This window comes from Calypte anna, unplaced genomic scaffold (genome assembly GCF_003957555.1).
Source record: "Calypte anna isolate BGI_N300 unplaced genomic scaffold, bCalAnn1_v1.p scaffold_211_arrow_ctg1, whole genome shotgun sequence".
NCBI lineage: Eukaryota > Metazoa > Chordata > Aves > Apodiformes > Trochilidae > Calypte > Calypte anna.
Window position 1 is genome coordinate 9605 of NW_022045483.1, and position 21717 is coordinate 31321.

Here is a 21717-nt window from a genome sequence, read left to right on the forward strand (position 1 = left end):
GCTGGGAACCACGGGGGGAGTGGAGCAAGGGTTGGAGCTGATGATCTCTGAGGTCCCTTCCAACCCAGCCAATTCTAGGATTCTATGATTCTATTTCCCTGGGCAGCCCATTCCAAGGTCTGATCACCCTCTCCGTAAAGAAATCCTTTCTAATGTCCAACCTAAACCTCTCCTGGCACAACTTAAGACCTCTTGTGCCCTCTTGTCTTGCTCCTCAACAGCCCTCTCAGCATCTCCTCTGCAGCCCACGTCTGCCACCAGCAATGGCGTCCCAAGTGGCCATGGCAGAGCCTGTCTGCCTCCTGGAGAACACCCCGAGCAGGGGCCTGGTGGTCCAGCAGGAAGCCCTGGAGCTGCTGTCAGAGGTCACCCAGCCCGTGGTGGTGGTGGCCATCACGGGGCCGTACCGCACCGGCAAGTCCTACCTGATGAACAGGCTGGCTGGTCAGAGGAGAGGTGAGGGAGGTCCCTGCCCTGGATGGCCGAGGCCCCTGGGGTCTCCTGCTCTTCCTTTCCCACTGCTGACCCCCTGGCATCCTCCCCACAGGCTTCTCCTTGGGCTCCACGGTGCAGTCCCAGACCAAAGGGATTTGGATGTGGTGTGTAGCCCACCCCTGCCAGCCTGGCCACACTCTGGTGCTGCTGGACACCGAAGGGCTGGGAGACACGGAGAAGGTGTGCGAGGAGCAGGAGCTCCCTTTGTGCCTTCCCAGCACTTTGGGGAAGCTCTGGAAGTGCCAGGCACGGTGCCCAGAGTCAGGGCATTCCCGGTGCCGAGGGTGGGAATCGATGGCTGTGCTGGGAAAAGGCGACGAGGAGGGAGGTTTGGGGGGAGAGGAGTCGCCAAATTCCTCTGTGTTTCTGGAAAAGAGCAGGAGAGGGGGAAGGAAGGGCTGGGGGAGCATTGGGAGAGAGCCTGGGGGTTGGGAGCTGAGGACAAGGCCAGCTGCACAAAGAGATGGGGATGGATGGGATGGGATGGGATGGGATGGGATGGGATGGGATGGGATGGGATGGGATGGGATGGGGGGGGCTTTGCCTCTTGTTCAGGGGCATTCAGGCTCTGGGCATCTGGGGCTTTGCTCATCCTTGGGGGGTCTGGTTGCTAAGAGGCAAAGGGGGTTGTTGTTGTTCCAGGGAGACACCAGGAACGACACCTGGATCTTTGTGTTAACCCTGCTGCTCTCCAGCACCCTGATGTACAACAGCAGAGGCACCATTGACCAGCAAGCCCTGGAGCAGCTGCAGTATCCTTGGTGGGAGAGCAGCAGCAGCAGCAGGGATGTGGGATGGGATGTGAGATGGGATGTGGGATGGGATGTGGGACAGGGATGTGGGCTGAGCAATCCCAGGGGGTTTCTCCCATCTCCTCCTCCTCCTCCTCCTTGTCCTCCTCCTCTCCTTCTCCCAGGGGGTTTCTCCTCTCCAATCCCAGGGGGTTTCTCCTTCCTCTTCCTCCTCCCCCTCCTCCTCCTATTCTTCCCTTCATCCTCCTCCTGCTTCTCCTCCTCGTTCTCCTCCTCCTCCTCGTTTCCTTAGCCAGCTCCTCAGCTACGTGCTGACACTATCTGAGCACATCAGGTTGAAAGCAGCACCCAGAAGGAGTGAAGATGAGCTGGAGGATTCTGAGAAATTTGACTCCTTCTTCCCGACTTTTGTCTGGCTTGTCCGGGATTTCACCCTGCAGCTGGAGGCGGATGGGAAGGAAATCTCTGAGGACCAATACTTGGAGAATGCTCTGAAGCTGAGGGCTGGTAAGGGGCTGGTGCTGTGGTGCTGGAGATGTCCAGCTGGAGATGTCCAGCTGACCCAGCAGCATTTTGGGCTCATCCAACAAGAAGCCCAGCCCCGTGCCCTCGCTCCGTGTTCTCCCACCCCACAGAGAGCACCCCGGAGAGCCAAGGCTACAACCGGACCCGGGAGTGCATCCGTCGGTTCTTTGCGGAACGGAAGTGCTTTGTGTTTGACGTGCCAGCCAAAAGGAAGGACCTGGTCCACTTGGAGGAGGTTGAGGATGAGCAGCTGGATCCCGAATTCCTGCAGCAGCTGGAGAAGTTTTGCAGCTACATCTGGGAAAAGGCTCCGGTGAAGAGAGTGCCAGGAGGCCACGTCATAACCGGGAGGTGTGAGTGTCCCGGGGGGGGGATGGCAGCAGCTCCTGGGACTCTGCCTGGGGAAGGATCACCTGGAAATGGTGGTGGTGGGGAAAGGCAGAGATGTTCTGCTGGCTGCTGTCCCTGCCTCAGGGTTTGGAGCCTGGGGATGCTGCAGGTGGGGTGGGAAAGAGGGAGGGGAAGAAGTTGAGGAGGAGTGTGGGAGGGAGGGCAGTGGGGATATGGCAGGGGGAGATGGGGAGGGGGAGATGGGGAGGGGGAGAGGGGAAAGGGGGGAGATGGGGAGTGGGAGTTGGACAAGGGGGAGATGGGGAGGGGTGAGATAAGGGGGAGATGGGAAAGGGGGAGATGGGAAAGGGGGAGATGGGAAAGAGGGGAGCTGAGGAGGGGGAGCTGGGGAGGAGGGGGATTTGGGAGGAAGAGATGGCAAGGGGGGATTCTGGGAGGGGGAGATGGGAAAGGGGGGGATGGGAAAGGGGGAATTTGGCAGGGAGAGATGGGGAGGGGGAGATAGAAAAGGGGGAATGGGAAAGGGGGAGATGAGAAAGGGGAGATGGGGAGGGGGAAATGGGGAGGGGGAGATGGGGAAGGGGGAAGATGGGGAGGGGGAATTTGTTAGGGAGAGATGAGCAGGGGGAGATGGGGAGGGGGAGGTGGGAAAGGGGGAAGATGGGGAGAGGGAACTGGGGAGGATGAGGTGGGGAGGGGGAACGGGGGAGGGGAGAATTTGGGAGGGGGAGATGGGAAAGGGAGAGATGGGGAGGGGGAGATGGGAAGCGGGGAAATGGGGAGAGGGAAGTGGAGAGGATGAGGTGGGGAGGGGGAGGTGGGAAGGGGGAATTTGGGAGGGGGAGCTGGGGAGGGAGTGTTGCAGGGAGTCTCAGCAGGGATATGTCTCAGACAGGGGGGGCTGGGGGTCGCCCTTGGTCGGGGCTGCAGAGCTCCCATCCTTGTTCCTCCTTGGCAGTGCTGGGGAAACTGGCAGCCTCCTACGTGGAGGTGATCCGGAGTGGGGCAGTGCCGTGCCTGGAGAGCACGGTGATGGCCTTGGCCAAGGCTGAGAACGCAGCGGCGGTGAAAGAGGCTGTGAGGTTGTACCGGGATCTGATGGAGCAGAGGGTGAAGCTGCCGACGGAGACTCTGGAGGAGCTGCTGGAGCTGCACGCCCGGTGTGAGCGGGAGGCACTGGAGCTGTTCCTGGCACGGGCGTTCCAGGAGGAGATCCACTGTGCCCAGGCAGAGCTCATGGTGGGTGCTCCCCCAGGGACACCCTCCTGCCCTTGGCTTTGGGAAGGTGGCAGCAGGGTCCGTGGCCTGGCTGGAAGCTGCAGCCTTCCGTGCTGCCCCTCTCCTGCTGCCTGATTCTCCTCCCTGGGGGTGTGTGTTGTGCAGCCCCTGGTCCCTGGGCTGCTCTTTGCTCCCGGGCTCCTCGCTCCAGAGGTGGCCGTGAGGGCACAGAGCACCCTCCCCATCTCTCCCCATCTCTCCCCTCCCTCCCTCCCTCCCTCCCGGGCGGATTCAGCCCAGGGATGGACGGGAGATCCCGGTTCCCACCTTGACCTGGCTGGAGGTTTGCCCGGGAGGAGAGCAGTGGGGGCAGCTCAGCCCGGGCTGATGCCTTCTTCCCTCTGCACCTTCCTGCACAGGACCAGGTGGAGAAAGTCAAGGAAACGTTCTGCAAGGACAACGAGAAGGTGTCCCGGGACAAGTGCAAGGCCGCTCTCCAGGACCTCTTCCAGGAGCTGGATAAAGGGATCCGTGACGGTGCCTACAGCGTGCCGGGGGGCTACGAGCTGTTCAGAGGACACCAGCAGGCCCTGGTGGACAAATACATGGAACTGCGTGGCAAAGGGCTGAAGGTAGGAGCAGGGCAGCTCCCCTGCCAGGGCAGAGCCTCCGTGTCCCCTCCTCTTCCCATCAGGAACCATTTCCTCCCAGCTGCTTTATCTCCTCTTGACCCATCTTCTCCCCGTGGTCCTACAGGCTTCTGCTGTCCTGCACGAGTTCCTCCAGAGCAGACAGACCCTGGCCCAGAGCATCCTCAAAGCAGACCTCTCTCTGACTGAGATGGAGAAGCAAAAGAAAAGTAATTTCTGGGCTGGAGAAATGCCACTGTCTGGAGAGGGCCAAGCAGGATGGAGAGGGACAAGAGTCCTGCTGGGGGGCGTGGGCTTGTGGGGCTCAGCTCCTGCCCTTGCATCACTTCTGTTTCTCTCTCTCTCCAGTTGAAGAAGAGCAGAATAAAAGAGCTGAGGAGGAGAAGGAGCTCCAGAGGAAGAAGGATGCTGAAGAGAAGGTGAAGTTGCAGGACCAGCTCCGCAGCAAAGAGGAGCACGTGCTGCAGCTGAGGAAGAGTCTGGAGGCTGCCTGTGAGAAGCAGCTGGAGGTGCAGGACAGAATGATCAGACACAGATGCCAGGTACCAAGTGGGAGCCTGCAGGTGGCTGGGAGTGGCCAGCAGGCAGGAATGGCAAGGGGGTCTTAGAGGGGTCCCCCATCGCCTTTGCTTCTTGCCTCTGTGCCCCTCTCGTGGCACACACCATCACCTTGGTGTCTGGGCAGGAGGAGAGAGCGCTGCGCCAAGAGGGCTTCGAGGACAAAGCTGAGCACATGAACTGGGTGACCAGGAGGCTGGAGGGGGAAAGATCCATGATCCAGAGCAATTATTCTGGCCTGATTGAATTGGGACTCACCCTCCTCGTTAAAGCTGCATCTTTGATATTCCGGTTTTTCAAATGATGAGGATGAGGTTCAGAACCCCCTCTTCAGAAAGTGCCAACGTTTCAAAAGCTTTCCTGCAAGATTCTTGCTGCAGAAAATGGAAGTGAGCTCCGTGTTCTCTGGCCCCAGACTCTCCAGCTCTTCCTTCCCTGCCTTGCCTCCTCCAGAGAAAGATTTCTCCTCTTCCCTCCCAGGCTCTCCCTTCCCCTGAAGGCACAACTAAGCCGGGGTGGCCACGGGCACAGAGAGGCCACGATGCCAGCAGGAAGGGCTGGGAGCTCCTTGCATTGCTCAGAAGATGCCATGGCGGGGAGGGGGGTCTCACCCACCCACCCACCCACCTCTCCTGGTGAGGTGGCCAGGGCTGGGGGAGAAGCTGGGAGGGGACAGAGTGGGGACAGCTGAAGCCCCCCTGAACAAAGGGGTCCCCAGCCCATGTGGCACTGAGCTCCAGCCATGGGGGCTGTGGGGACAGGGAGGGAGGGGGGGGATGTCTGCAGTGATGGGGTCTGTCTGCCAAAGTCTCCATGGGATGTGAAGGTCTGGAGGTGGCTGAACACCCCCCTGCCCGTGGGAATTTGGGGGAATTAATTCCCTCTTTGGCTTTGTTTGCACCCCCAGCTTCTGTTTCCCCCATTAAACTCTCCTTGTCTAACCCAGTTGTTGTCTCCCCTTCTTCCCGCCCCTTCTCCACCCCAGAAGTAGTGTGGGGCTTTGGGGTTGTCTCCTGGGATTCCCCCCGAGACTTCCCTGCTTCCTGCGGGGAATGAAATCCTCAGCTGCATCCCCAGAAGCAGCAGGGACATCAACCATCCCAGGGACTTGGAGGTGTCGTGGCTTTGGATTCCTGGATGAGCAGAGCTCCAGAGGCACTCACCCCACTTGGCACAAGGCCCTGCCATGACCTCCCTGTTCCATGGACATCCCAGCCCTGCAGGAGAGGTCTCGGGAGCACAGCTCTGCTCATCCAGCAGGACCTGGGAACCCTCCTCAGCCCACAGCTTTTCCCTCCCATCTCCACGTTTTTTCCCTCCTCTCCAGGACTCCTCTGCCTGTCATGGAAAGGAGGGGAGATCAATTCCAGGCTTCTCCCCAACCCTTCTGCTCCCGTTTGGCAGCGATGACCTTGGGAGCTCTGCTCCCCAGATCTGTCCATGGATGTGATTCCCCAGATGGGTGAACTCGGAACCCACTGGGGGGTTGCTGAGGTTTGGCTTTTCCAGCACTTGCTCTTCCCTCCTTGTTCCTTATTTCCCCACCTTCATCTCCTCTGCTCGGAGTTTTCGGGCTGACCCCGCTCAGTTTTTCCTCCTCCCTCTCTAGCCCTGACCTTCACTTTCACTCTCAGTTGTTTCCCAGGCTCAACCTGATTCCCTGGAATTGGGGAATGTGTCTGGAATATCATCTCCAGGTTCCTTGGTTGGGGAATTAATTCCTTCTTTGCCCTTGTTTACACCCCCAGCTTCTCTTTCCCCCCTTAAACTCTGCTTCTCTCACCCTCCCCTGGAGCCCCTCTTGTGATCTCCTTTAAATTCATCATGGTTTTACCCTGATTTTGTCCTTATTTTTCCCTTTTCTTCTATTTTTTGGAGTTTATTTTTCCCTTTTCTTCTATTTTTTGGACTTTAACCTTTTCCCCTTTCCTCCCCTCTTCGTCCTTGTGGCCACAGCCCCTGAGGAGCTGTTGTGTCCCCTCAATTATCTAATGGAAAACACTGATAATAATAGATAAAGTTGTAAAGAACTAGTGACAGAGCAGTATAAAAACGCTCTGAATGGAATTCATTACAAATCTTCAGTCAATTTTCAAGACTGAAGCTGATTTTCAAGCTGGGAGTTAAAACGAGGCATGGAAGAAATCTTTAGGTAGAAAACTTTTCTCTTTTCCCTTTGTTTCCTCCTTTATTTTTTTTCCTTTTTCTTTTAAAATCATTTTTAACTCTCCCTACCTCATTTTTCCACTCATTTGTAAGGAAATTCCCTTCCAAGTGAAGCCTCTGCTGGGTGCGTGGCACCCATGGGTGCTGCCCCCTCCCCCCACCTCTTTCCCCCTCCCTTTTTTCCCCTTTTCCGGGCTGCGGCGTCCCCACCCTGGGTGGGGGGGGGGAAGAAAAAGGGCAAAACCCAGCGATTTTTTTTAAAAAAAAAACCAAAAGAGCTGCGTTTATTCCATCAGGGCACAGACCCACCGGCAACGGCGCGAGGGGACGAGGAAAAACCGAGCGGCGGCTCCGGGGGGGCCCAGGGGGGGTTTATGGCACTGAGGGGATGAGACTGACAAAATATTATAATAATAATATTAATAATAATAATAAAATTAATGGGGGGGGGAGGTGGGGTGGGGGGAGGAAGCGTCCACCCCTGCCCCCACGTGAGACCCGGGAGATTGTGAGATTTTTTTTTTTTGGGAAAAGTGGAAAAACTTTGGGGGTTTAATTAAAAAAAAAAAAGAAATCAGCTCAAGGAATGAGGAAAAAAAAAAAAGGAATTGGGGGTTTTAAAAAAAATAAAGAGATTGGGTGGGTTCTGGGGGGAAAAGGGTCAAGAGGGAAAAAGGGTGGGGGGTGGATTTGGGGGGTCCCTAAAAAAGAGGAAAATGGGGATGGAGGAGGGAAACTGAGGAAAGGAATAATTAGGGAGGAGGAAAAAGGGAGAAAAGGAATAAAAGGACAAAAAGTGGAAAAGTGAGAGGGGGAATGGAAGAAGGAGGAATAACAGAGGAAAAAGGGGGGGAAATGGTAAAGCAAAATGAGAAAGAAAGGAGGGGAAAGGGAAAAAATAAGGAGTAAAAAGAGAAATCAAGAGAAAGGAAAAAAAGCACAAAAAATTACAAAGAGGAAATAAGGCAGAAAGGGAAGAAAAAAGGGAGAAAAGGATTAAAATGTGAAAGGGAGAAAAAGAAAAAAAATCAGAAAAAAATGAGTAAAAAAGGGGAAAATTTCCACCCCCTGCACCCTTCCCAGCACCTTTTCCAGCCCCTCTCCTGGATAACCCACTAAAAAAACCCAAAACAACCCAAAAATGGTTGAAAAAGAACCAGAATCACTCCAGGGGGGACACCTGCTCCCAGGGCGGGCTGGAGGTGCTGAGCACAGGGACTGCCAGGACTTGAATTCTCTTGTTTTTGGTGAGAAAAGAAGGAAAATTAGGAGGAAAAAAAAAAACCAAAACACAACTCATAAAACAAAGGAAAAAGCCCCAGAAATCTGGGGGGGGGGGTAAGGCCGAGGCACCGTCCCGGAGAATCTTTTTTTTTTTTTTTTTTTTTTTTTTTTTAACACTTTAACTGAGACTCTGAAGCTTTTTTTTTTTTTGCTTTTTTTTTTTTTCTCCTGTTGTTGTATCTGTGGTTTTTTGTTTTTGTTTTTTTTTTTTGGCCAGGGGAAAGGAGAGAGAGAGGGGAAAAAAAAAAAAAAGGAATTTTTTTTTTTTTTAATTTTTTATCAATTTTTTTCGTGTGTGTGTGGAGGTTTTTTTTTGTTTTTTGTTTTTTTTTTTCCTTTTTTTTTTTCTCCAAAGAGTTGAGGCAGGAGGAGCTGCAGCTGCTAGAAAAGATTTTCCTCAAATATCGCCAATAAATCACTCTGGAAATTCATGTCGATTGTTGCTGCCATCTGGAGAGGGGGAAGAAAGAGAAACACGTTTGAATTTTCAACTTTAAAAATTAAAATTTTAAAAATTAAATGTAGATTGCACTAAATTTAAATATTAAATTCAAATCACGTTAAAGTTTATATTAAATTTAAACTGTGTTAAATTTAAATATTAAATTTAAAAATGACATTTACATATTAATTTTAAAGTACATTAAATTTAAATATTAAGTTTAAGTTGTGTTGAATTTAAATTAAATTTAAATTGCATTAAATTTATCAGATTTAAATAGCATTAAGTTTAAACATTAAATTTAAATTGCCTTAAATTTCAGTATTAAATTGCCTTAAATTTCAATATTAAATTTTACACTACATTGAAATTAAAATTTAAATTAAATTCTTACAGAATTCCCAGAGTTTTTTCACTATTTTGGCATCCTGGGGGATTTCTGGGCCTCGGAAAGGGTTTTTTCACCATCAGGAAGTTTTCTGCTATCCCCCAGCAATCCTTTTGGTGCCCCAGGGATGTTTTTTCCAGGAGATTTTTTGGCATTCCCAGGATTTTTTTTTTTTCCCCTTTTTGGGTCTTTTTTCTCAGGTGCCTTTGGTTCCTTTGGTTCCCCACTCACCGCTTCCCGGCGCCTCCGCTCCTGCTCCCGTTTCCGCGCCATCTCCCGCTGCTGGTCCAGCATGGACTGGGAGGACTGGGATTGGGAGCTCTGGGCCTGGGGTGCCGGTGCCGCTGACACCGACACCGGTACCGGGGGTGGTGGCTGCTGCTGCTGCTGCTGCTGCTGCTCCTGGCGCCGCCGAACCTCCTCGTGCACCCGACGCGCCTGCTCCAGCGCCTCCTCGTCCTCCCGGCTCCTGCCAAAACCACCAGGAGAAGCCATCAGGAACTGGGGAGGTTGGGTGATCCCTCAAGAAGGTTGCATGATCCCTTGAGAAGTTGGGTGACTTCCCAGGAAGGTTGGGTGACCTCCTGGGAAGGTTGGGTGATTCTCTATGAAGTTGGGTGACCTCCCAAGGAAAGCTGGGTGACTTCCCAGGAAGGTTGGTTGGGCAATTCCCTAAGAAGCTGGGGGACCTCCCAAGGAAGGTTGGGTGGGTGATCCCCTGAGAAGCTGGGTGACCTCCTGGGAAAGTCACCCCAAGGCAGGTTGGGGGGATGGTTGTGGTGGTCCCACCTCATCCTCTCCTGCTCCCGCCGCAGCCGCTCCTTCTCCCTCTCCACCTGCTCTGCCTGGGCCTTCAGGGCCTTTTCCCGCTCCTCCTTCTCCCGCGCCGCCCTCTTGAACTGCTCGAAGCTGTCGCTGGAGGATTTGGCAGTGGAGGAGGGAGTGGTGGGATGTTTCTGCACCAAACTCGCCCAGGAACCCATGTTCTTGATTTTCAGGTCCTACGGAGAGGACAGATGGGTGCCCACCATCAGCAGGGACATCTCCAACCAGAGCAGGTTGCTCCAAGCCCTGTCTAACCTGACCTCCACCCTGGGATGAGGCAACCACAGCTACTCTGGGTCAACTGGGACAGGGTCTCAAGAACTTCTTGCCTGGGTCCCTCTCTCAGGTTAAAGCTGCTGCCCTGTCCTACGGCTCAAAAGTTCTTCTCCACCTTCCTTCTACCTGGAGAGGCCACAAGAAGGTCTCCCCAGAGCCTTCTGCAGGCTGGAGAATCCCAACTCTCAGCTTGTCCTCACAGGAAAGGTGCTCCAGCTCTTGGATCATCTTCATGGACTCCTCTGGATCTGCTCCATGTCCTTGGCCTGAGGATCCCAAAGCTGGAGCATCACCTCCCTTCACCTGCTGGCCACAACACTTCTGACGTAGCCAGAATTTTGGCATGGTCCTTGCCAGCTCGTGGCCAACCTTCCACCCACCACCAACCTCAAGTCCTCCACGGGGCTACTTTTCCATCCCTTCACCTGAATACCAAACCCAGAACCTTGCAGAACCCCAGGAGGTTCCTTCTGGACCTTCTCCAGTTCCCTCTGGATTGTCCCTTCAGCCCTTAACTTGGTGGAGGTCCCATCTCCAACCTCCATCAGGCCTTTCCCACTACGGAATTTTGAAGTGGACAAAACCAAACCTTGGTCATCCACCACCACCAAGGTCCTGCTCTGTTTTTGGAAGTTTTGGTTCTGAATTTTGGGAAGTTGTGTCCCAATTCTTGGGTTGTTTTTTTTTTGGGGGGACCTGGGACTCGTTACCTTTTTGGGAGCAACTGGGGTTTTGGGCTCCTGTTTCTGCCGATCCTTCTCCTGCCCACCTGGTGGTGGAGGGTTCTGCTCCGGGGGTCGGATCACGGGACGTCCCCCCCCCTCCATGGGCTTCATCTCCGTCCCTAAAACCCAAAAGATCCCATTAGAACTTCTGGGTGTCCACCAGGAAGCCCCAAAATGGGGGGGTGGGGGCATGGGAGCCACTAAAATGGAGGTGGTAAGGGGTCTCCACCATTAAACTGGGGTGATGGGGGGTTCTCCACCACCATGGGGGTGATGGGGGGTTCTCCACCACCACACTGGGGTGACTGGGGGTTCTCCACCACCACACTGGGGTGATGAAGGTTCTCCACCACCACAGGGGTGCTGGGGGGGTTTCCCTCCCCAAGGGGCGTGTCCCTGACTCACGCTGTGGGATGTGGGTGGGGGGTTTGATGCTCTCCGAGTGTTTGGGCGGCTCTTGCCGCAGGGGAGGGCTGAAGGTCTCGTTACGGATGACAGGAGAATGCATCTTCTCCTCCTTCACCACCAAGGGCTGGGATTGGACGACAGAGGGGGCTCTCAGCTCCTGCCATGACCAAGAACGAAAAAAAAAAAAAAAAAAAAAAAAATCCAGAAACGGGTCAAAAAAGGTCCCAACGTGCCCCTTCTCTCCCGCAACCCCTCAAACTCCCTCCTCTGCAAACCACTGGCCAAGTGGCCCCCCCTTGGGCTTCCAAGATGTTGGTTGACCAAAGGTGCTGGTGGGTGGAGGGTGGTCCCCAGTGGTGGTGGGACCCCCTGGGTGGGTGGTTCTGCTTCCCTTTTTACCTGTTTTTTTGGCTGGAGAGTTTGTTGAGGTGGCGACTGGTGGACCAAACCCTGGAACTGCGGCATCTGTGGGGAATGCATCATGAGAGGGGAAGGGGCTTCCCTCAAGTGACCTGGGAACAGTTTGGCACCAAATCAGTGAAGTGGCCTCACCACCAGCACACGCCAAAAAACAAAAAAGTCACCTAAAAACCAAACCAAAACAAAAAACAACCCAACAAAAAAACCCCAAACCAAAAAGCTCCTTGGCACACCCACCAGCGCCCCTCTGGCTCCCACCTGAGACTTGGTGGCCTTGGGATGTCCCCAGGGGACCCCCAGTCACCTCCCTCCTGCCACCAGGTGCTGCCACCAGCCAATAGGAGCAGAAAATACTCCCAGGTGGCCTCTGTGGTGACCATTTGTGGTGGCCCTCCATAATTTCATCCTTTCTCCTTGTTCTGGTGCTCCAGAGACATTTCCAGCTCCCCTGGTTTGTCTGGGTTCCACCAGCACCAGGAGGTGTCTGGGAGCCACCAGGCTCCATCTTGGGCATTGTATCCAAACTCATCCTCTTGGACATCATGTCCAAGCTGCCTGCATGCAGGAGAAGCAGCTCCAAGTGCTTCCTTCCCTCCATCCCTCAAGTTTCTCCTACCTACACCCATGGGATCACTCTGGGAACAAAGACCCAAAGAGCCACAACCCAAAGAAGCCAAGGGAAAGGAGGAGTGAAACCACCCCAAACCAGAGGTTTTAGAGGTCTCTAAAGTTTCCAGAGATGTTCTCCAGCAGGGAATGATGGTGGTGGCACCACCCAGCCCATGGCATTTGTGGAGATCTGGGATCTTCCATGCCAACTCTGAAGGCTGAGACCCGTGGCCACGTTATCCCAGCTGCTGCTTCCCATTTCTGAGGTGGTTGGAGGTCACAGAGCTCCCAGATCTGGACTTGTGATGCCAAGGTCTCCAACCTCAGAGCTGTCCTGAGAACTACAAGTCTGAAATACTTCAGATCCTCAAAGATTTCTGGTCCTTGTTCCTGAAGAATCTGAAAACTCCACAGAGTTCTTCAGGAAACTGGGATGTTTGGGATCCTCAAAAATTTGAGGTCCTTGTTATTAAAATCTTGAGATCCTTGAGGGCGTCAAGAACTTCAAGATGCTCAAAGATTTGGCAGCAAGATTCTCAGAAATTGACACCGAGATTCCCCAAAATTAGATCCTTGATTTCCTCAGCAAACTGTGACCCTCACGCTCCAGAAACTCCAGATCCTGGAAAAGTAAGACCCTGCAGACCCCCAGAAATGAGGTCCTTAAGATCCTTGACTTCAGAGATCTGGGATCCCCGAGTTCCTCCAAGATTTCAGAACCTCAAGATCCTCAAAAACGAGAACCCTGAGATCACCATTCCGGGAAGATCAGAGATCCCCGGGGCTCCTCACACACCCAAAGATCCTCGACACACACGAGATCCTCCAGTTCCTCAAGAACGCAACGCCACGACACCGCCACCTCGTGACACCGCGCCACACCGCCGGGATGTGGCAACACCATGACATCACAACACTGCGACACCGCACCGCAACACCAGGACATCACAACACCGTCGTGATGTGGCAACACTGTGACACTGCAACACTGTGACAGTGCCCCGCAACACCGTGACATCACAACACTGTGACATCGCCACACCGCCACGATGTGGCAACACTGCGACACCGCACCGCGACACCGCACCACACCGCACAACACTGTGACATCGCAACACCGTGACACGGCACTGTGTCACCGTGACATTGCAACACTGCACCGTGACACCGTGACATCGCAACACCGCAACACCGTGACACCGCAACACTGCGTTGTCACACCATGACATCGCAACACTGCACCACCCCACTGCAACACCGTGACATCACAACACTGACACCGCACCGCCGCGGTGACGCAATGCCGCAATACCGTACTGACACTGCACCGCACGGCCGCACTGCAACACCGTGACTCCGCAGCACTGCAGTGCCGTGCTGTGATGCAACACTGTGACCCCGCAGCACTGCCGTGCACGGCCACGGCACCGCAACGCCGCAGCTTTGCAACAGTGCGATGCTGTGACACTACGCAACACCCTGACACTGCAACACCCTGCCATAGTGCCACAATGCTGCAACTCTGCAACGCTGCTGTGCTGTGACGCGACACCGCATCGCTGCAACTCACCGCCACGGCGCCGCAATGCCACAATGCGGCGCTGCAACGCTGCGACTTTGCGACACCGCAACGCACTGCCGTAGCACCGCAACGCCACAGCACCACAACACTGTGACGCTGCAACACGCTGCCATGGCACCACAACGCAGCACTGCAACGCACTGCCGCGTCACAGCACCGCAACACCGCGCCGCATTGCTGTGCCACAACACCGCGACTTCGCGACACCGCAGCGCTGCAACACAACGGCAGCAAGACTCAACGCCAACGCTGCCGCCGAATCGCCGCCACCACCACCACCACCACCACGCTGCGACGCGACCCGGATGAAGCGTCCTCGTCCCCCGCTCACCGGTCGAGTAGGGATCAGGCTTATGGTGACGCGGCGATGGGTGGTGCTGGATGACCTGCTGCGGCTTGGCCGGCGGCGGGGGCGGCGGGGGAGGCTGCGGGGGCGGGTGCTGCTGCGGCGGGGGTTGGGGCTGGGGGATGTGGGAGGGGAAGGGCATGGGCTGCATGTGCATGGGCCGCGGTGGCGGCGGGTGCTGCAGCTGCTGCACGGCGGGGTGAGCCGGCGGGGGCTGCAGCGGGGGCTGCGGCTGCGACTGGACCTTCACTGAAGGGAGAAGAGGAGTCTGAGGCTGCACTTTTTGCAGCTGCTGAAGGTAGAGCTGCATCTGGCTGGTGCTCAGAGGCAGGTTGTGGTGAGGAGGAGGAGGAGGAGGTGGAGGAGGTTCTTCGTCCTCCAGCAGGACCTGGGGAGGTTGGGGAAGAGGAGGCTGAGGAAGCATGGGCTGCTGGCTGATGGCCGGCGAGACGGCCGGCGGACGCGAAGGCTTCGGGGGCAGCGCGGCGGCTCGGTTGCTGGGTCTGGAGGGCTGCTGAGGCAGAGCGTTGTGCAAAGCTGGAGAGAGAGAGGAGATGGAGGTGGCTGGTAGGCCAAGGGAGGTTGTCCTTCCCCCCCTCTAACTCTGCCCTGAAAAACCAACAGCCGGTTTTGGGTCCCCCGGTTGGTGAAGGAGCTGTCGGGGAGGCCAACAGAGGAGCTACCAAGATACTGGGAGTAGAGCAGCTGCCCTGGTGAGGAAGGGCTGAGAGAGGTGGGGTGGTCAGCCTGAAGAGGAGGCAGCTGAGTGGGGGTGATCAGTCAGCATCTACAGGGCAAGTGGCAGGAGGATGGGACCAGGCTCAGTGGTACCCAGGGACAGGAAAAGGGTCAAGGGCACAAACCTGAACACAGGAGGTTGAACCAAACCTCTTGACTGTGAGGGTGACAGCACTGGGGCTGCTGCCCAGAGAGGTGGTGGAGTCTCCATCTCAGGAGACATTCCAAACCTGCTTGGATGCAGTCCTGTGGGACCTACTCTAGCTGATCCTGCTCTAGCAATAGGGTTGGACAAGATCATCTCCAGGGGTCCCTTCTTCACACCCCACCACCATGTAACTGTCAGCTGGCAGCACCAGGGACATGAGGACCCAAGAACCTCTCCTCCATCCCCACCACCCTACCCAGGAGGAACAAACCGCCCCCCTGCCAACCCAACCCAACCCAACCCAACCCAACCCAACCCTCCTCCCTCCCACCTGGGCTACCCGGTGGGGCTTGGAGAAGAAGCCAGGCTCACCTGGAGGAGACACCACGGCATGCTGGTTGAGGTGGGGAGGAGTGCTGTGCTCGGGGGGTTGGGGCAGGTGTGGTGGCATCTCTGGCTGGGGCAGATGCAGGATGGGTTGGGTGAAATGTGTCATGGTATCGAACATGTTCCCCGGCAACGGGTGCTCCAGGACAGGGACTTGCGTGGGGACAAAAGGGGGAGGAGAAGACTTCATTGGTGGAGGAGCTTGTTGGGGGACAGGAGGTGGTGGTGGTGGTGGCTGCTGGGTGGGGAGGGGCTGGGGGGGCAAGGGCTGTGGTGGCTGAGGTGGGGGCTGCTGCGGTGGCTGTGGAGGCTGCGGCGGCGGCGGCTGCTGCTGCACCGGCTGATGGTGGTGGTGGTGATGCTAAGGGAGGAGAAAAAGACACCCCCGAGTTACCAAAACAACCTTCAGAAACATCTTTCCTGGTCACCAAAATGCCTTCCTGGTGACCAGGATGCCTTCCTAGTCACCAAATCCACCTTCCTCATCAACAAAAACACCCTCCCAGTCAACCAGAATGTTCACCAAATGGCTCTCCCAGTCAACCAAACACTCTCCTGGTTACCAAATAACCTTTCAGACACAGAAATGCCCTCTTGGGTCACCAGAAGACCCTTTCAAGTCACCAGAATGCCCTCCCAGGGTCCTTTCAACCGCATTCCCCAAAGTGGGACTTGGCTGGGGGTATCTTGCTTCCAAGCAACCCAAAGCCTCTTAGGCCAAGGGAATGGATGAGCAACCCAACCAAGCATTCCCAAACCTCCCTGGAGATTGAATCCCACCTCAAGAAGGGGGAGAAGGCTGTGGTGTCTCCTACCTTCTTTTGCTCTCGCCCCGAATGCCCTTTTTTCTTCAATTTCGGTGCCATTTCTGCTGAAAAAGAAAAAAACAGAAGGGGAACAGAGCAAACGTTAGTACCCCAGTGGTGCTGCTCTCTCCCATCACCCCCGTAAAAAACCCAAAAGCACCAAAGGAGAAGGTTTTAAAGCATCACTCAAGTTGGATTTCCCCAGGAAATCTCCTCACCCCCAAACTGGGGGGGGTTTCGTCGCAAAAAGGAGAAAACTGTAGCAAAAAAAGAGAAGGAAAGAAACCCCAAGAACCCTGGGTCTCCTTCCCTCTGCATCTCTGAGGTGAAGGACCCAACAGCCAAAAAAAACCCAACATGGCTACTCCAGGAAGGCCACGTGGCTCTGATGGGGCAGAAAGGGAGTGAGAGAACTTGGCAGGAGGAGTAAAAAAAGGAAGGAGATATCCAACATCCCAGGATGGCAAACAGCAGTTTTCCATCCCTCTTTTCCCCCTAAATCCACAAGGTTTGGGTCTGCCAGCTTCCCGTGGGATGAGCTCCCAACACCTTCCCCCTCCCAGGGTACTTTTAAAGCCTGATCACCAAAATCAAACTGGTTGGAGTCTGGCTCCAGGACTTGAACCACACAGCACAGCAAGAAACAGGCAGATAATAAAATCCATCACCCGAGATGGCTCATCCAGCCCCCAAAATCCTCAAGCTGGGGGATTTCAGCCTTTGTTTGGATGCACCTGGCAAAAGGCAACGGAGAAACACCTCATGGCAACCATTTTTTTTGTTGCTCCCCATCCCCATCAGCTCTCAAATGGGTTTTTTTCCCTGGAATCTTTCAAGAAATGAGGTGAATTTCTGGAGTTTCCTTCTTCATCTCTGTTTTTTTGGCAGCACTGGTGTCTGGGTTCTGTTTCTGAGCCTGCCTGGACACCACCTGATCAATGTGCTGGGTCCAGCAGGTTCTGCAGATTTTAAGGCTGAAGTAGGTAAAAAAAAGTTGGGTTTGGAGGGAAAAAACACCAACCAAAAATGGCTGGGAGAAGGGAAAAACTCAGGGCCAAGCACTCAGCTCCTGCTGATCAACCTGCAAACACCTGGGTTTCAGTTTCAGGGTTTTAAGGTGGAAAAGGTCTTTTGAGTGCCTTTTTTGTATTATTTTTGATGTTTGGAGATGGTGGATAAAGGAAAAGGAGAAGAAGGGAAGAGGAATGGGATGCTGGGATCTGGGGATGCAGTGAAGAGCAAGATGGGGATTAAGATGCCAGTGGGGTGTTGGGAAAAGGAGATGGGATTCCTTGGAGCACTGTGATGCCAGGCTTGGGTGGTCATGGGTTTGGATGGGCATCCGTGGTTCTGGATGAGTGTCCATGGATTTGGATGGGTGTCTGTGGCTCCAGGTGGACATCTGTGGATCTCAGCTGGCATCCCTGGTGGGGAAATTCCAGTTTCAGATGGAAGTCTGTGGCTCCAGATGGGCATCCATGGCTCCTGCTGATGGATATCCACAGCTCCAAATGGGCATTCCTGGGCATCCACAGCTCTGGATACGTATCCAGGGCTTTGAGTGGATGCTGGGAGTGAGCTCACCTTCCAGAAAGACCAAGAACTGAAGTCTCCTTCCATCAAGAGGGAGTTTTGGAGGTTTGAAGTTGCCCAAGAACCAACCAGAGCCCAAAGCTCAAAGCTGGAATAATAATCGTTTTCCTCCCTCCTATTTTCAAGAGTTTTCAGCAGATTTGGGGCAACAAAACCCTCCCTGATTTCATGAAGTGCTTCACTGCCAGCTGCACGGAGCTGCCATGGGATTCAAGTAGGTGAGATGGAAATAAATACAGTTTTTAAAAGTAAAAAGCTAAAGTGCAGCTCGAGGGAGCCACCACCCAGCAGCAGAAATCACTCTCGAAAGAGAAAACAGGACTCCAATTAACCACCATTAATTCTAACTTCTAATTTCCTCGTGCCTGTGCCTGCTCAGACTTGTCAGGATGAACTGCCTCATTTTTGTTTGGTTGTTTTTAAATGCAGGAGACCAAAAAAATCGAGGTAAAAAAATATTATCCACATGACTGATGTTTGCCATTGATCTTCAAATCACAAGCACAAAGCAACCCCACTGCACAGCCACAAAAACCTCACTAACAGAAACTGAGACTGCTAAGGTGTCAAGGCTTATTAAAAATGAGAGGGCAAATCTGAAACTTCACCAGCAAATGTTGAAAACCTAATTCTCCACTTGTGTCAGAGAGGGGGCAGCCATGGATTTAACCTCCTGGAAAAGGATATTTTACTCAGGAATTAACAGGACAACACATGGTGCCAAGAAATGAACATCTGAGATGGTCTTGAAAAGGTGTTAAGATCTCTTAAAATGTTCTAAGGAATGTTAAAAGGTTTTGAAAACACCTGAAAATGTCTTTAAAAGCTCTCAGAAGGGCTTTTAAAGGTCATAAACCATCTCTGAAGGTCCTATATTGGCCTTAAACCATCTTAAAAAGGTCTTGAGACATTTTAATATGTTTTAAAAAGGTCTTAAAAGCTGTCAAAACACCTTCAAAGGTATTCAGGTATGTTAAAATGCCTTTAAAAGGTCAAACCATCTCTGAAGGCCTTAAACCCTCTTAAAGTGTTGCCAAAACTGGGATGAAGATCTGCAGGATCCAGGGCAAATCCCTGCATCCAAGGGTTTTCACCATCTGTTTTCTTGGAAAGAGGAAAAAATGGTTTAGGAACTGGTTTTGCCAGAGTGAGTGGCACAGAGAGGTTTTTGGTGCCTTTATAGGTTGAAACAAGAAGGATTTGGCATAAATGCATCCTGAAAATTCCCACCTCACACCTAGGACCCCCCATCATGATGCTCCAAGAGGGATCCCTGAAGAAAACCATCATCCAGAAGAAAAAACCTGGTCAAGGATCCAGCTGAGGATCAACAACTTGGCAGGGATGGGGAGACAGAAAAAAAAAAAAAAAAAAAAGAGAGAATTTTAAATAAAAGGGAACTTTGGGCATTTATAGGTGATGGGTTTAGCAGAGGAATTTTATGGGATTGGTTCTGCTTGGGAATGGGATGCTGGGATGAAGGCTCTGGCTTTGGCAGGAGATGGGGTTGGCCAAGATGAGTGTGATGGGATAAGGGGGGTTGGGATAAATCAGTCCCTCCAGGTTATTTTGGTTGATGTGATCAGGAGCTTGACAGAAATAAAGAGAAACTGGATCAAATTTCAGAGCAGAAAGGCAGCAGATTTACTTCCCCCCTCTCATCAAGCCAAAGCAACATTTAGGCTGATTATCCACCAACTACTCAAGTTATTTACCAAATCAGTTAATTTTCTGAATGCTCAACATCAAACACTCCACAAAAACCTCTTCATCTCCAATAAGCAAAAAAAGCACCAAATTGTATTAAAAATATATTGAAGAGATGAAAAGACAACAGACTTCAGGCTTAGCCCAAACAAAGCAACTCCTAACGAGGGGAGGATTGCTGGAAAGCATCTCTGGCTCAAGGGGAGTCTGACCAATCCTTTGGTTTTTTGGGGTAAATCTTTGCTTTTTGGATTGCTTTTTTTTTTTTCAGTGCTCTTGACCCTACACACCCAACCCAGCTAGGAAAATCAATCCAGATTACTCTGCCCCCCACTTCCCAGCCCTCTGGAGATGCACACATTGACTGAAGGGCTGGGATAAGCCCAGCTCAACCCTCCTGAGTCCACACTGAGCCAGTGGCTCCAAGGAAAAAGCAGCTTGAAGTGACAGCACAAGCTTTGCTCCCTGAAATCCAAGGAGGGAATTGCAAGGAGAGCAGAATTAAGAAATGAGATGAACTTCATTTCAGCTCAAATGAATGAGGCATGAAAGAGGAGTCAGCATTCTGAAGTTTTCATTTGAAATGAAGATTTAAATGGAATTTCATTTGAAATCCTTTTTTCCTTGCCAGCAGCTTGATGCCTTAAAATAAAAAAGAAAAAAACTCTTTCCACCCTCTGTGGCAACAATGTTTTACACTTCTCCTTTGAGTGAAAAACACAGCAATATGCTAAAAATACCAACCTAGGGCATTAAGCAAAGAGGCACCATGGCTCCCAAGTTTAAGTCCACCACAGAAATCAACAAGCTCCTAAAAAACCCCTGGATCAGAGGCTTAAGAACCACCAGAGACAACACTGCTCCTGTGCTGAGCCCCAGAAAGGGGCAACTGAAAGATGTCAGAGGGCTGAGGGAGGGAAGTTTATCACTACAGAGATTATAAAAGCAAAAAAAAAAAAAAAGTAAAAAAGTAAAAAAAAAAAAAAAAAAAGCCAAGAAAATAATTAAAAAGACCGAGCCAGGACTGAAAACATATTTATTTATACAGAAACCAGGTCTAGGACTGAGTTGTTAAAGAAGCTGCATCTAACCTGTTTCTGAATCTTCGCTGTCGGAGGAGCTGGACTCGCTGGTGCTCTCCGACTCGGAGGAGGAAAACCCCTTCATCTTGGAGGAGCCAGCAATGACATCCACCTTCTCCACTGCAAGGAGAGAAAGGGCCATCAGGAAAGGGCAATGCACAGCCTGGGGGATGCAGAGGATGAGGTTCAACATTCCAAGTGCCAGGTCCTGCACTTTGGCCACAACAACCCCATGGGGAGCTCCAGGCTGGGCACAGAGTGGCAGAAAGGGACCTGGGAGTCTGGATTGCCAGGAAGGTGACCATGAGCCAGCAGTGTGCCCAGGTGGCCAAGAAGGCCAATGGCATCCTGGGCTGCCTCAGGAACAGCGTGGCCAGCAGGTCCAGGGAAGGGATTCTGCCCCTGTGCTCAGCTCTGGGGAGGCCACAGCTTGAGTCCTGTGTCCAGTTCTGGGCCCCTCAGCTCAGGAAGGAGCTTGAGGTGCTGGAGCAGGTCCAGAGAAGAGCAAGGAGGCTGTGAAGGGATCCAGCAGAATTCCTGTGAGGAAGGGCTGAGGGAGCTGGGGGTGTTGAGGCTGGAGAAGAGGAGGCTCAGGGGAGACCTCATCACTCTCTGCAACTCCCTGAAAGGAGGTTGGAGCCAGGGGGGGGTTGGGCTCTTTTCCCAGGCAACTCTCAGCAAGACAAGAGGGCAGGGTCTCAAGTTGTGCCAGGGGAGGTTTAGGTTGGAGATGAGAAAGAATTTCTTTCTGGAGAGGGTGATCAGGCATTGGAATGGGCTGCCCAGGGAAGTAGTGGATTCTCCGTGTCTGGAGATCTTTCCAAAGAGCCTGGATGTGGCACTGAGTGCCATGGGCTGGGAACCACGGGGGGAGTGGATCAAGGGTTGGAGCTGATGATCTCTGAGGTCCCTTCCAGCCCAGGTGATTCTGTGATTTTATGATTCTAGGAGCTGCCCAAGGCTTGAGCTGAGCCCGAGTCCCACGTTACTCCCATGCCTGGAGCCAGCAGGAGCTTTGGGGCCATCGTGGGGTTCACCCTCTGTCACCACCCCGAGGGGCTGAACCCCACAGGGGTCTGTGACCATTGATGGTGTCCCCTTGTGTCACTGTCCCACAGGGACTGAACCCCCTGAAGCTCAAAGTTCAGGTTTTTTTGGGTTTTTTGGTAGCTGCTAGCTCTCAAGGGGGCAGCAGCAAATTGTAAAATGGTGAAGTTTTTAATAACTCCAATGATA

General features: G+C 53.1%; 2 protein-coding genes across 10 annotated transcripts in view; one reads left to right on the top strand and one right to left on the bottom strand.

Annotated features, from left to right (window-relative positions):
• Positions 1 to 217: 217 nt before the first annotated feature.
• LOC103531107 (guanylate-binding protein 1-like) lies at positions 218 to 5494 on the top strand. Its single transcript, XM_030468658.1, has 10 exons — positions 218 to 456; positions 548 to 675; positions 1138 to 1247; positions 1552 to 1754; positions 1883 to 2125; positions 3082 to 3362; positions 3761 to 3973; positions 4098 to 4200; positions 4340 to 4533; positions 4677 to 5494. The coding sequence occupies exons 1-10, from the start codon at positions 264 to 266 to the stop codon at positions 4851 to 4853; spliced, it is 1845 nt and encodes a 614-aa protein (XP_030324518.1). The 5' UTR covers positions 218 to 263; the 3' UTR covers positions 4854 to 5494.
• A 2853-nt stretch (positions 5495 to 8347) lies between these two features.
• The window catches only part of BRD4 (bromodomain containing 4), a 35725-nt gene continuing 22355 nt past the window's right edge, over positions 8348 to 21717 (bottom strand). For 4 of the 9 annotated variants that reach the window (XM_030468663.1, XM_030468666.1, XM_030468664.1 and 1 more), the window contains exons 13-22: positions 20491 to 20601; positions 16109 to 16164; positions 15279 to 15654; positions 14006 to 14557; positions 11463 to 11575; positions 11061 to 11220; positions 10641 to 10774; positions 9619 to 9830; positions 9061 to 9298; positions 8348 to 8449 (exon numbers count right to left, since the gene is read on the bottom strand). In XM_030468663.1, the coding sequence (XP_030324523.1) occupies positions 8381 to 8449; positions 9061 to 9298; positions 9619 to 9830; positions 10641 to 10774; positions 11061 to 11220; positions 11463 to 11575; positions 14006 to 14557; positions 15279 to 15654; positions 16109 to 16164; positions 20491 to 20601 (2021 nt within the window). In that variant the 3' untranslated portion in view covers positions 8348 to 8380. Of the gene's footprint in view, positions 8450 to 9060; positions 9299 to 9618; positions 9831 to 10640; positions 10775 to 11060; positions 11221 to 11462; positions 11576 to 14005; positions 14558 to 15278; positions 15655 to 16108; positions 16165 to 20490; positions 20602 to 21717 lie in introns of those variants that run through there. The other 5 variants (XM_030468667.1, XM_030468669.1, XM_030468671.1 and 2 more) reach the window with 4 other exon arrangements.

Bases quoted from the DNA above. Each gene is read 5' to 3' on its own strand.
- LOC103531107 (XM_030468658.1), top strand. From the start codon at position 264: ATGGCGTCCCAAGTGGCCATGGCAGAGCCTGTCTGCCTCCTGGAGAAC. The intron at 676-1,137 runs GTGTGCGAGGAG...TTGTTGTTCCAG, and splicing joins GGCTGGGAGACACGGAGAAG to GGAGACACCAGGAACGACAC. The intron at 1,755-1,882 runs GTAAGGGGCTGG...CCCACCCCACAG, and splicing joins TGCTCTGAAGCTGAGGGCTG to AGAGCACCCCGGAGAGCCAA.